Source organism: Palaemon carinicauda, chromosome 8, assembly GCF_036898095.1.
Source record: "Palaemon carinicauda isolate YSFRI2023 chromosome 8, ASM3689809v2, whole genome shotgun sequence".
Lineage (NCBI taxonomy): Eukaryota > Metazoa > Arthropoda > Malacostraca > Decapoda > Palaemonidae > Palaemon > Palaemon carinicauda.
Genome location: NC_090732.1, coordinates 41753763 through 41768668, shown reverse-complemented (window position 1 = coordinate 41768668; position 14906 = coordinate 41753763). Strand labels below are relative to the sequence as shown.

At 32.9% G+C, this 14906-nt stretch overlaps 1 protein-coding gene across 4 annotated transcripts in view; it reads left to right on the top strand.

The window, feature by feature from the left end:
• Positions 1 to 14906, top strand: part of LOC137645718 (thyroid receptor-interacting protein 11-like) — a 346293-nt gene that overhangs the window by 287365 nt on the left and 44022 nt on the right. For all 4 annotated transcript variants that reach the window (XM_068378600.1, XM_068378602.1, XM_068378603.1 and 1 more), the window contains 6 exons: positions 1275 to 1454; positions 1561 to 1686; positions 1938 to 2131; positions 2826 to 2967; positions 3313 to 3438; positions 4781 to 4880. In XM_068378600.1, coding sequence (XP_068234701.1) covers positions 1275 to 1454; positions 1561 to 1686; positions 1938 to 2131; positions 2826 to 2967; positions 3313 to 3438; positions 4781 to 4880 — 868 coding nt within the window. The remainder of the gene's footprint in view (positions 1 to 1274; positions 1455 to 1560; positions 1687 to 1937; positions 2132 to 2825; positions 2968 to 3312; positions 3439 to 4780; positions 4881 to 14906) is intronic.

Below are 14906 nucleotides of genomic sequence, written 5' to 3'. Positions count from 1 at the left end.
AGGGGTTTTTTTTTTGCTATTTAAATGTTCCCTATTGAGAAAGTCAACCAATAACTTATCGTATACATATCTATTTAAGCCATTCTAAAAACCTAAAGTCTTCTGTATTTTCCTCTATGTACCTTAGGGCATTAAGAATTTGCAGCTCTGAGTACATAAAAGATGAATTTACCAAAATTGAAGAAATTGTCACTATTGTCTGTTATTCTAAGTATTATTTTTAGAAAACTATATGAATGAAACTTCGAATGCATTTTTATACTGATCAGTTAGAGGAAAGGGGAAGCAATCAATAGCATACTGTGTTTACCATTTTGTGAATGTTTTTTAAATGTCATGCCTCTTGAAAATAACTAAATATAAGGGTATTTTGAAATGTAGTTGCTCATTGAAAGATAATGCATATTGATTTTGAAAATAGCTCTGGAAATGAAAATTGTGATATTGTGTATTGTATTCCATGTTCAGAATGTAATATAGTTTTGACAGCTGTATATGTAAAGGCATATTTGGTATAGCTAAAAAGCATAAGATTGTTGTCGGTAGGAGTTTTGTTACTGGAGCTTTGGGGCTCAGATGGCTTAATTCAGGTGAAAAAAATCAGTTGGTTTGGATGGATGGTAAGACAATAATTCATATCAATAACTTTAACCAAAGAAATATTGTGGAATGATCTTTAATTACCTGTACCCAAGGTCTTCATTTAAATATAAGCCATGGTCTGTTTTCCATTAATCATGTATCATCCCCTTTTCATGTATCCAATTTTACTGGAATCATCAAGAAACTGACCATTTAGTAATCCTTTTTCTTGCATAACTACGGTATCCTTGCGTATTTATTCTCATTGTGAGTCCCGTGATGTCATTTACAAGACGAAAGGACTAACTTCTATCATGTCTTTCACTTACCTTCTCCATCACTTTCCTTTTGTAGAGTACAAAAAAACATAAAATATACTATATTTAAGAAATACATGTTCTAAACACTGCATACAATGCTAGTAAATGTGCTATTTGTTATGCGAATACTCACTGATTACTCCATTCTTCTTGTCTATGCTCCATAGATTATGATGATAATTTTTCAGATTTTATCTTTGTTAGAAACAGTGTACAGTAATTGGCAACTGTTTTTGTTTTGGTTTTCCCATTCATTATATGCCTGCTGCAAAGGTAGCATGTATATATTATGGCAAAGTGAGGATGGGTGAAGCTGGTAATATGAGAGGTTACTTTAATATAACTTTTTAGTTGAAATACTGTCCATTACAGACTGTCCAGTCATCAACTGAGGAGAAAAATGCCCTAACATCACAGCTTACAGAGGCTAAGTCATCTTTGAGTCAAAGCCAAATTCAGGTTGCAAATCTTAGGGAGGAACTAGAAGGGTTAAAGAAAATTAAAGAGGATCTTCAAAAAAATGTTGCTGAAGACATCGTCAAGAAAACAGAGGTAAAATTTGAATACTTTCGTACAATTTGGAATCTTTGTTTCTTTTATATGGGACATGAAAATATTTACAGGTGTGTAATATTGATCTTTTTCAATTTTGTTACAGATTTCAGGTCTTCGCAAAGAAATGGAAACTCTGCAGGTTAAATTTGCAGGTTTAGAGCAGGAGAGAGATCAGCTTCGCATAGCCAATGCACATTTCAATACACAATATCAAGATCAAAGCAAGGAGGTGAGGTCTATAAGCAAAATGTGCTTTTTTAAACTGTTTTAAGAGAAAATTATAATTGGGTCAAAAAGATATTTATATCTATCTAAAATTGAATTTAATAAAGCAGTACTTAATTGCATGTATCATGCTAGCTAGCTTGAGTATATTTTTACATGTGATACATTATGCAAATACTGTACTCCCCTTTTGTAAAGTTTACTGTATATATTTAAACTATAAATTGTATTTTTTCTTCCAACAAAATCATTTAGTTGAGCAATCTTCGAGAAAAGGAGGGGAGGTTATCTGCAGAATGTGAACGGCTGAGACAGCACTTAGTAACTGTAGAAGAATCTTACACAGTTGAAGCCATCAAAGCAGAGGAACGAGAAAATACTTTGAGATCTACTCTTAGTAAAATGGAAGAAAAATTGAATAATCACTCTACTTTTTATAATTCCGCCAGGTAAGACTTCTTATTGCTCTGAATGTTTGAAGTGCTTAAAGAAATTTCATTGTTTCAATGAATTTTCCTATTATTCATATGGTACATGTTTCCAAAGTCTGGCTTCGTGACAAGAAAATTGAAAAAAATATGTTTTCCACTTGGAATTTAATTAAAGTTAGTTATTTTATCTCACCACCAGTAGGAGTGCTATAGAATTTTTTCTTTTAATTCTCCAAGTTTTACATGGGTTTAAGCCATTCATTGACAGCAAGATTTTGATTAGTTTATAGTTAAGTTACAGATGGTAAATGATTTGTCCAAATCCCTATATACTACTGTCTCTAGTCCCTATTATGCAGTGTGTTCCAGAGGGGAGTGCATGGTTTAAGATGTAAATCCCTTTTTGTTGTCAATAGCTCCTATCTCCCCTCTGCTAATTATAAATTAATATACTGTATTAAAGAAATATAAAAAGTAGTATTGAATTCCCATTTAGTTTGGTGAGTACTATTTTAAAAAGTCAGTTCCAATTCCCATTTTGTAAATTTTGAAATAACTTTTGTATTTGTATTCTACCGCATTAATAAGTTTGCTCAATATACAAGTTGCAGCAAAATGGAATTGAAGGATTTTATCAATGTGTCATCAGTTTTAATAGTAATTTTTAGGTGTCCAATATTATATTTAATGACATTTGTGCATTGTTATGCAGCCAACGAGCAAGTGTCCAGGTAGAATCTCTTCAGGAGCAGCTTCGAGAATTGGCTGCTAAAAGAGATGATGCGATACTGCGCCTACATACAGCAGAGGAAGCTGCTGAGCAGCACCAACATGCTCTTACAACACTTCAACAGGTAATTTTCTACAATTGTAGTTGTAAAAATGCAGTGCTTTCTTTTCCTATGAACTTTAGTTTGGAGAAATAGCTCAATATGGACTACTGTATACATAGCAAGGAGAAGATTAGTTTGGAGAAATAGCTCAATATGGACTACTGTATACATAGCAAGGAGAAGATGTTGAGGGGAACTTGAAATTTATCCTGATGTATTTATCTTGTCAGTAATGTTGCTGAATAGTTTCAAAGATTTGATAAAACTCCTAATGCTCCTCAGATATTTTTTATTTAATAAATCCTAAAGTTTCACTTAGGTAAAGATATATTTCTTTTCTTTACTTACTGCTCACTGAAATTCTAGGTGCTACAGGATTTTCAAAAGGGCCAGGCACGAGAAATTGCTGAAGCAACTGAGAGAACAAGAAGGCAGTTGGAGGAAGAACAAGATAAAAGCAGATCACTATTGTCTCAAGTGGATAACTTGAAGGTAATGATCTTTGTTATATATCATAGGGAGTGTATAGTTTAGTTGAAGATACAGTATCACTGATTTTTTTTATATAGTTAAGAGTATACAAAAATTTGATTGTAGAATTTACTCAATATTTTTTCAAGTAAAAGTTAGAGAAGTGAACTTCCTTTCATAAGCATAATTTGGCTACCTGTATGTTTAGCATAATTCAGTAGATTAGTAAGTTTACATATTTTCCTTACAATATTCCTGAGGAACAGTGATTTATTACTGAGTCAGCTATTTCTTATATTTTAATGCAAATACAACAGTAAATTTTATTGGATAACTTTCAAAAGAACAGTTTTTCATGTGGTGTATTTGTGTCACAAAATTCACCCATGATCATGAAGATTCATTTGGAATCTAGAAAACCCAGAAAGGGCTTAAAAAAAACCAATAAAAACCAAATATGGAAATAATTTCAAAGCTTCTCTTGAATATCCTAAATTGTGAATTATATTTATAAATATACCATTATGCGATACCTTAATGCATATTGGCTAGTGCATGTTAGTTTGTATTTTAACACCAGCTAGATTTATTATTTATAGTACAGTACAGTATTCGAAAATTGGAACATTACTTAGTAAAGTTTAATAACTACCAAGCATCATCCTTATTGTATGCAAGAACTAATTACACAGTTAGGTTTTGTAAATGATAGCCCATCCTGAAGCACCAGTGAAAATTGCTTTTCTGAAATCTTTTGAATTACTTTAGATCTTCTTGGTAAGTATTTGCAAGGAATGATGCACATTGGACGACAGTGAATTTTTTTCTAGCATCTTGTCTTCGCTCTTCAGCTATTTATTTTTATTTCCCCCTTCACCATCATTTGAAAATGGATTATGACCAGTCCTGTGAACATACAGAAATTTTATTCTTTGGTCTGATTAGACTACATTAGTTTATGATAATTATAATCCAAAGTTTGTGATATAATTTTGATATTTGGAAACCATGTAAAGGTGAGATGTTGTTTTTGAAGGATGAATTTTATTTTCATGAAAGACTGCAATACTTTATTAACCCTAGATATGGAAAACTATGTTTATTTGTTATAATTTTCCAAGAGTTAAGTCCATGGTTACACTTATTACAAGAGAAACAATGTAAACTCTTGGTATTGTTTTCAAAATAATTGTTTTGAAAATCATTTACAAATATTGTGACTAAAGATTATTGAAAAGTTATGTTTTAGTATTGTTTTTTAAAACATTTACATACCTCGTTGGATGTTTTTTTCTAACATTCATATGAATTTAAATGATTGTTTTGTGAATATATATTAAATATCTTGTTATTTATTTATCAGGCTCAATTAGTTGAAGTACAGAGTGCTCTGGCAGCTGCATCGAGACTTGGGGAACAACTAGACAAGAAAGAACAGATGATTGTGGCACTCAAAGCACAAGGTACTGATTTTTCTCTTTCTTTGTGTTTACTTTAACCTGCACTTATTAAAAGAGCATTTCTTGTCTTTAATTACAGATATATGGAGATTTTTCTATAGTTTGAACTGGAGTTTTTCTTTAATGAATTACTGTATACAGTTTTCAAACTGTTACTGTTGCATGTTTATTGAATGTTTCAAATAGTAATTGCTTTTAAAAGAAAATTTTCATGTCTGTGAAGCAAGAAATGCTTTTTACTTTGCAATATTCTATTTTAAAGAGCATGATTCCCCATCCCTGTGAAATCTAGATTGTTATAGATTACTTTTCTGCCCTAAAGATGAATGCATGCATTTTGTATGATTTACTGGAAATATGGGTTATCTTCCCATTTTGTTTATTTACATTGAAGTACAGTATATGTTTATGCTATTAAACATTTTATATGTAGCCAATCATCCACCCTTTTTATTTGATATAAACACAGTTTTCAAAACTTTGATTCATGCCTAGTAAGCTTTAGTCTCTTGACGACTGCTTTACATTCATAGTTCCATACCACAAAATTACAAGGAGACATGAAAGAGCACAAAGTATTTAAACTTGGTGCAGGAGGGCACCATTTCTTGTACAATTACAGTATACTGCCTAAGTTTAAGTGAATATTGATGGATTTAGTAACTGATACTGTCCCTTTTTCCCAACATAATTGGGGGAAATTAGTAATTCGCATTTCATATTGATTAACCGCTTTGATGCATCGCTGCTGTAAGCACAGAGGTGTTATATGATGTTAATCTTGTTATATCATAGATTTTATTAGCATTGTAGGGAGCATTCCCAATTTAAGGTAAAGTATATTGAGTTTAAGTTTGACCAAAATTGAAAATTAGATTTAATAATGCACCTACATATAACAGATCATTGATTGTTCAAAAAAAAAATATATATATATATATATATATATATATGTATATATATACAGTATATAATTGTATATACTGTATGTATATTATGTATATGTATATACATATTTGCATAGTGTGAGGAACTGTACAGTGATTTTTGGGGAAGCATTGTTAAACAACATACACTGGTAGCAATGGATTTTAAATTGAGAGGTAGAAAACCCAAGAAAAGGAAAGATCTACAATTAAGGTTTTGGACCATAAAGGAGAAAAGGATGAGCAATTTGGGAGAATTGTGAGGGAGAGACGACTGGAAAGGTTCAACATACAGAGTGGAAAATATCTGGCTGGGCATGAAAGAAATATGTGTAGGGGAAACAGAGGAATTAGTGGGAAGAACTTGTGAATATGGTGTGTCAAAAGGAAGAAAGTGGTGGTGGGACAGAAATGTGCAAGAGTCACTTCAATAAAAATCAAAGGAATTTAAGGACTGGAAAGTAAAGCATGCACATGGTACAGAGGAATAGTGCAGAAAAGGGGAAACAGATTCTGTGGAAAATAGGCATAGTTATTGGGAGAGTGGTAGACCAATAGAATGAAAAGCTAGGAGCAAGGGAATAGCATTTATCAGGAATAGTGATGGAAATATATTACGTTGGGATGAGAGATTTTGAACAACTATTAAATACTGAAAATGAGAGAGAAGCTGGAAGAAGCACAAAGGCTGGAGGGACCAGGGATGGAGATACGTAATACAGAAATGAACTAGGTATTGAGTAAAATGTAAAATGGTTAAGCACCAGGTCCATCAGCGTTTCAAATTGAAATGGTCAAGACACTATCTACAAAGGGGGGAGTGGGTGCTGGATTTATGAAGAGCAATATGGGAAGAGGATATAAAGCTTAAAAACTGGAAGGAGAGTCTTAAGCACAAAGGTGATATGGAATGCGGTAACTGTTGGGGAATTAAACTAACAGAGTATGGTTTGAAAGTTTTTGAGAAGGTTGGTTAGAGCGGTAGAGATGATGTACAAAAGAACAAGGACAAAAGTAATAACAGCTGTCTGGGAAACAAAAACCTTTGAATTTAGTGTTGGATTACACCTGGGGTCAGCATTAAGCTCATTTTTATTTGTTGTGGTTATGGGTGTCTCAAGTGAAGGGGTCAGAAGTGAAAGTTGTTGAAGTTGTTATATGCATATGATTTGGTGATTACTGCTGAAAGGAAGGGTTATTGAGTGGCAAGAGAGTTGAGAGTTAATGTGGATAAGACTGAAGCTATGGTAAGCAATAATGAATTAGGGACAGGATAGTTATCTATGAAAGTAGAGGCTCTGATATAAAACAGGTGGAACAATTTAGATACAGTATACTTGGGATCTACTACAAGTCAGGAGGGAGAATGTGAGGTTGAAGTTTAGAATAGATTAAAAGAAGCCTGTGGGAAGTGTAGGGAGGTAGCAGAATTGGTATATGATAAGAAAATACCCATCAAGCTAAAAGTCAAGATTCATAATACAGTAATAAGACCAATGATATTGTGTGGATTGGAAACATTGTTTCAATGAGGAAAAGAGGAAGAAAAGCTTAAGAGAAGAGTGATGAGAATGTTGAGGTGGATTATAGGAATGTCACTGCTTCAAAGATTGGAAAATGATGAAATAAGATATATATACTGTATATCAGTTAATTTCGAGGGAGGATTATATGCATGTACATATATATTTTTTATATGGTCATACACTCCCGGATGCAATAGTTAATTGTGTATTATGGAGTGTCACCCTGTACATTCTCTCTCTACTTTATCTTTCATTCTATAACACAATTTTAGAATAGGTCATTCAATGGTAGTTTTACTTAAAAGATGGGGGTAAATGCAAACCATTTTAGAAATTTTTTAATGCATACTTTACTGCATTGAATTGATTATTTGAAAGATTTTTTTTTTGTTCATGAAAGCAAGTAATGCCTATTTTCACCATTTATTGTCTTCATGGTCATGTGTGTTACTGTAGACAAGGTCTGTCATGGAGTAAAAGAAAAGGGAGTATGAATTAAGGAAAATAAAATTAGTGCATAGATATAGATTGTACATATAAGAGGATAAACAAATAGAAAAGTATGATTGTCTGGTGCACATATACAAAGTTACTGGACTATTAAGGAGTCAAGAATTTCTAATACAGTAAATTTTGATACAGTACTTATAGGGAAAAGGTATAATACTTTAAAAGATTAACTTAATTGAATGTGTATCATTGTTATAAGTAATTTTAAAAGAAAATATGATTGAATGAATAAGATAAAATATAGGTCATATCTAGATAAACAGCTATGCTTTCTAGATCTCTGGTATTAAATTCTATTTTGTAAGTGCTGGTAATTTGCATTTCGTGTAAAATTTTTATTCATCATGACTTTTATTTTTTTAGAGAAGAAAGTAGCAAGAGTAATTGATTTATTATAGGAGTTACTAAATGTCACTATAATGATTCAACACAGAAGAATGAGAAAAGCTGTAAAAAAATCATTCATGCCTCCAGACTTAAACTGGAGACTAGATTGTGAGTTAAGACCTTCATAGAATACCTACCTTCCTCACCATATGTAATCACAATATCCTTGTCAGCTTTTTACTATGAGAAAAGAGTCACAGGGACTAAGTTAAGACAACAGTGGCCAATGTGTAGAAGGTGCATGGTAAACGTGTATTTATTTTACTTCAGCGTAATGCCCGCTTTAGGGCCTAAACACTTTAGAAGAGTTGGAGGAAGAAATTAGAAATGAATAACCTAAACATAACTTTTTTATTTTCTTTGTTTTACATTACTTTTAGAGATTAGTTTCTTTTTTTAAAGTGTTTTAAAACCTGAGGTACAACCTGAAGCAATGTGGTTAAAAGATGTTAAATAGCTTGATTGGAAGATCCAAAAGCAATGGGTGCAAAACAAAAGGCAATGAATATTTTAGGGGAGGAGTGAACAGCTTCAAAACTGTATTTTCGTTACAACATGCACTGTAGGTGATAACTCGTTTATTAATACAAAAGAATAAAAATTGAGACTTACATAACTCTTAATACATAATTGGACCATTTCATCTATTTAAACTATTATTTCAGGGACTTACACAGATTAAAAACTGCTTTTGATTATTAGGCAATGAGCAGATTTGAAGTTGTATCTGTGTTTGTCATATTATATTGTCGGTGTGATTTATGAGGTATTAACTTGTGTATGTTTAGGATTATGTGCATAGAAGGATAGGCAGGCTGAGTCATTAATGTCCAGAAATGAGAGAGCACGGTGATTGGCAGCCTTCTAATGAACTCGAGGTGATCGGGCTTTCTGGTATGGGTGGGGCCTTAGACATAGGCACAAGCACGCTCTGAATGCTGGCTTTTTAATGATAAGTGGTGATTGGTCCGCTACCTGCAATTTAAGGAATTCTCTGGGAAGTCGGGGAGTAAACAGACCGACCAAATATCAGCTGGTAAATTTGGGCTCTGTTAAAAGTTTGCCCCAAATTTTCAACTGGTATTGCGTTGAGCTGTTGTGAACCTCACATCTGATGTGACACCTGGTGGTATTTTGTGCACTCTTCTTCTTCCTGCTACTCTCACCTGATCACATTAAGTGCAACTCATCATCCACTACATTCTTCACATGCTCTGCCTTTCAAGCAACATTTTTTGAGTTATTTTTATATATATTTTTGCTGCACGTAATGCTGCATGCTTGCTTATTCTTAAAACTTTAGTTTTGTGTAAATGATTTTGCATTTTTACCGTAAAGGCTTTGCCTACCTGTTTGTAATATATTTTGTTTTTTAATTGTTCTAAAATTCATTTTGCAGTATTTAGATTTAAATGGCATTTACGGTATATGTTCTTCAGATTAGTTTTACAGTATTTTACAATATTTTAGTTTCTATGAGGTATTTTACTATTTTATGAATAATAGCAATAAGTAGAAAATAGGTTGACTTTTTTTCATAATGTTTTTTTTAATTTATAATGAACAGTTTATAGCTTATGATGAGTCTTTTGTTTAAGGGTGGAAATAATTAGACTATTGATTGTATGTTGTTGCTCATCATAGAATTCCATTTCTTGCTGTGTTATTTTGAAAATTTTAGTATTTGAATTACTTAAATCTGTTAGAATTTAGTTTGTATCTGTTGAGGGATTTTGTACAGTACTAATGGTGAAGTAAGTAACTCATTGTTTTATTCCTTAGGAGTTAATAACTGTTTTTTTAGCTCTTAGGTTTATAGAGTTTTCTATTTGTATTAATGTATGATGAAAGAAGATGGTTAGGTATGTATAAAGACTACTTGGTATATTTCACCCTCAAACTGCAGGAATATTAAGGACCATACGAAGGATTATGTAAAGCTGAGTAACTAATTTTCTATTTCATATCAAAGTCAGTCTTGATTGGTTTTGTAAATTTTGCAATAATTTTACAGTAGGGTATACATAAATTGAAAATTACACTTGTATTAACTTTTGATTGTATGAATTGCACGTCATTGTCTTCCTAATAGCCTTTCTCCATTACTTTGAAAGGTAGAATGATAAGTTATGAAAGAAGACCAAACTATCACCTGTGTTTTATCATATTTCCAATTCAGTATTATATCTTTAATCTCTACTGATGCCTTTACATTTTAGGGATGTATGGAATTATAATGCATTTTGTCATATTTTTTTTATTCTCTTTGCATAAATTTTTGAACATAATAAAACCTCTTTTAGGACACCTCCCTCTGTCAACATCAAACACAAAAAGTGCATTTTTTGATCAGTCAAAATTTGTTAGTTGTTAAGATTGAAATTAAATTTTCAAGGTGAAGAGGAAATTAATTACCAGCCCGACCTTTTTTTATTGCTATTGATATTAATTTTTTAATACTAAAACACAGGAATCATACATATGATACCAGTTTCTTAAAGCCAGAAGGCTGGGCATTCCCACCCAAAGACCTATTTGTCTCTCCCCAAATCTAATCACTTAGCACCAGTCCTGATACCCATCTTATGGAGTGAAATATAAAAACAAGCTAAACCAGAAAGCAACCTGCTTGTAAGAGATAACTCGAGTTTCTCTTCAGTAGCAGTTGGATTTTCCTTGGATCTCCGTTGTTTGCTGCCTTTATAGTTCTGCAGTTATTATGTTCGGTCAACTTTGAGTGACCAAACTGTAACTCACTCACTTCAGTTGTGCCATAGACCTAACCTAGCGCTCTACTCCACCTGTGCAAAAATACAATTTTCTTTATATTGGTATTATGGCTACATCTATCAATTTTGGCTTCCTAAGGTACTCAAGAAGTATTGTTCTTCACATTAGGAAGGCTTACTTCCCCAGCCCTCGGCCATACTGGGTAAATTTGACAGAAAACTAACAAATTTTGCAAGTCTTTTTCACTAGCTATGGGCTCTCATTCATAGAGATTATCCCCCTCCATTGAAGATTTCTGTCATCTTTAACTCTCCTGCCTTTGTCTTAACTTAAATTCCCCTAAGGATAGAAATATATTTTTTTCTAGTTTATTTGATTTTTCAGCCCTTCAATTTTTCTTCCATTTTATGAACCATGAAGGCTTGCTATAAAAATATGACATGATGTCTTAAAGAATATCCTTCATTTGTATTTGCTATCATAAGACCTTGTTTAAAAACTCGATGCTGTCAAAGAAATAGAAAATTCACTTTAATCCTTCTTCATTCTATCTTGAAAAACTGTCTTGTTTTAGGGATGAATATTTGCTTGCTTCCACCTGGTATATCCTTCACTAGAAAACCCAGACTAGATGAAAACAAATGTCAACATACACTTTAAGAAGAATATTAAGTCATAGGATGGCCACTTCTCATAACCACTAAAACAAGTCCTCCAAGGCTGATCTCACATGTGGTCTACCCATAGCCTTATTATCAGACACTATTTGATAGATTTGGGAGATAGTATCTCAGCCTTGAATATAAGGAGATAATGCATGGATATGTATCTCTAAGATTAAAAGTGGTCTTCATAGAACTGATAACCTTCATGAATCTAATGGGACGGACATTGATCATCAGGCAATTCTATGAAAGTAGTATGTACAAATATATATGGAGTAAACTTGATCTCAAATTCTTTTGCATCCTGTCCATCTTATTAACTTCCATTCTTGTACTCGGCAGCATTCTGAAAAGTGGCTACCGCAATGTTAATTAGGATAACTAGAATTCTTCATAAAGTTCTAATATGAACTACATGACGGTAGAGGTTTCCAGAAGAAATTATCTTCGTTGTACTGTAATATTATCCTACATCAGATACAGTATATCTGTCAGTTGCTTGCTGTCGTCCATTCAGTCCATCATCATCTTATCTCAAAGCAGAGGAAAGGCTGTACTGTACTTAGGAAATACCACAGTATTTATGAGATTTCTGATTCTGTACTGGACAAGGGTTTTGCTCTCGCCAGTGTCCAAGGTTAAGATATGTCATATTAGCCTTTTAAAATCCAGCTTGCTTCTTGTTGAGGTGATAATGGTCTTGGCATGCAAGTCCACCTGCTTCTCAATTTACCTCAAAGATACTTATCTCACTTTTCTTGTTTTTTGTTAGTTTGGTTCTTTGGTAGTCTCTGGTGAGGTAGTTGGGCAAATCATTGTGTCCAACACCTCTTATTTTTCACTTCACATTTTAGAGACCTTCTTTCAGTGGATGTTTGGCTTTCCAAGTGAGAATTCGAAATTGAAATCCCTTCACATTTGCATTCCTAGGATGGACACTATGATCAACTTCATTCTTTCCCCCAAATTGAGGGTCAGATCATATTAAAATAGTAATAGGTTACTTACAGTTAAATATCAACAATAACACAATAGTAGTTCTTTTATTAAACTACCACTTTAAGAACAATACTCCTATGTTAATTCCTCTCTCACGTTGTGGATATCAACAGATAAAGTGGTATAGCAATAGTTTGTAAACCATTGTCATAAGTTAAATTCCCACTTTCTCCACATTGTTTATGAAAATTTTTTTGAAACTATCAAGGTGTGAAGTTGGAGGTCTATCACACTTGGGAATGTCCCTCAATCTCTTGGAATCTTAAGTGTAGTCTTACTTTTTGAATTATAATATACTCTTTTGAAGTTATGAAGTGATAGACTGCTGGAAGACAATGACTTGTATATATGAAATGTTAGATTTGTTTTGAAAAAAAGTTTTCTGTTTACCAATTGCTTATGTGAGTAACACCAAAAATTCAACAATATTTTTATTGCAATTTTTATTGGGACTTCTACCTTTTAATCTTATTTTTACTGCAATATATTTTGAATATCTAAAAATGGTCTTATTCATGAAGAAAAAACTCTCTTTCTTTTAAAACAAACCCATATCTTAATAGAGTACAGTATTTTCTATTTCATTTATCTTAAATATTCCAAAGCAAAGTCTCCATATGTTAATATTTCCTATTTCATTTATCTTACATGTTCCAAGACAAAGCCCTAAGGGGGAAAAGAAGAATGGTTGTAGATGGGTACTCTGCTTGTAGATGCAGAATCATATGTTACAGGTATCAATCTTTTTCATTTGTAGATTATGTCTTACCTTATACATATTCCCCAAACTTTTGGTATTCGAAAAGTTGGCTTCTGCTCTTAGATTTCTCGCTACTCTCCATTATCTTACAATTTTATCATATTTTAATTTTATTCACCTAGTGATAACAGATCAACTGTTTTGGTTTTTTGCCTACCGGTAGTGGTGACAAAACATTGAAGTACCATATACTGTAGTACTATAGTATTTTGTTTAGAAAACACCACTGGAGGATCTTCATTACATATTTTTTTCAACTTCAAAGATGGTCCTTGTTAAAGGATGTTGTGGGTAATTAGTATTATTTTTCCATCATGAAAGTTCATCTCCATACATGTGTTTGTCTAACTGTAGGAATAAGATAGGATTCTACTTCTCTGTATTCTTTATTTTTTTTATTTTTTACTAATTCCAGCTTTGTACTGGGGTTGTTCTTCTACAGTTTTTGTTTCCTTATGTTAATAGTGATCAACTTATGCCTTCCTTTATTCAATGGGAATCTTCAGTGTTTATTGAGTTCAATTTGCTTTTGCCAGCTTCTTGGTAGTACAATGATTATTTTGCATTTTACTTGAATAATTGCACTGTATGATTTATTGATTTTGCTTGATTTGTTCAAAGTTACCACACCATAGGTGCTTTGGTTGCCTTGTAAGTATGTGATGCTTATTCAGCAAGTGTTGTCTGGTATTCTCATGGTTTATGTTCTGCCTGTTGGTAACAGGCATGTTTGCCCAATTTTGCTTGTCCTACCTGCATAAATTTTTCCAAGGAGAAATACATGAAGCATTATAAGAGAAAGTGTTATAGAAGGAAGGCTGGCTGTTATGCTATTGTTCTCTCTTTTACTTCAGACTCCTCAAAAGCTCAATGATTAAGATCTGAGCTGCTCTAGTACTTCACCACTGATCTTCAAGTAGAACCTCCTTTGTATAATTAACTAACCTAAGCCAAACCAGACTCCCACCCAATGTCTCCCAGTGGGACTCATGTTCTAGCAACTTCTTCTGCCATGCCCACTTTGTCTATGCATTTACCTTCATTTGCTTATTCAGAGAAGTCCAAACAATATTTTTTCCTGTATGTAGAATTTTCTGCACCAAAAGTAGTATTGCTTCATTTTGATGATGCGCTACTACTGGCTCTACTGCAAAAATAGGAGGATCTCTTGCCAGGTCAGATGAAGGTATGGAGTTGGTGTTGTCCGTTGCCAGACAAACCTGTACAAGTTACCATTCAGACAATTAATCAGTGCTAAATCACTTATGGAGCTGCTGTATGGTATTTTTAAGTAATAACTTTACTCAACTGACCTCTGAAGTAGATAGACAATTTTTCAGGGCGAGTGCCAATTTGTGTAAAAATGGTGATCAGAGAAGGAAACATGATAACTTGTATTCAAGTTATCATTAATGAGAACAGATCTGCTCCAGTACTGATGATCTGAGTAACTCCAGCATTAAGTATACAAGCTACTCCAATTCTTAAGTCTTTCCTGTGCAAAGTATCTAAGCTGCCCTAGCACC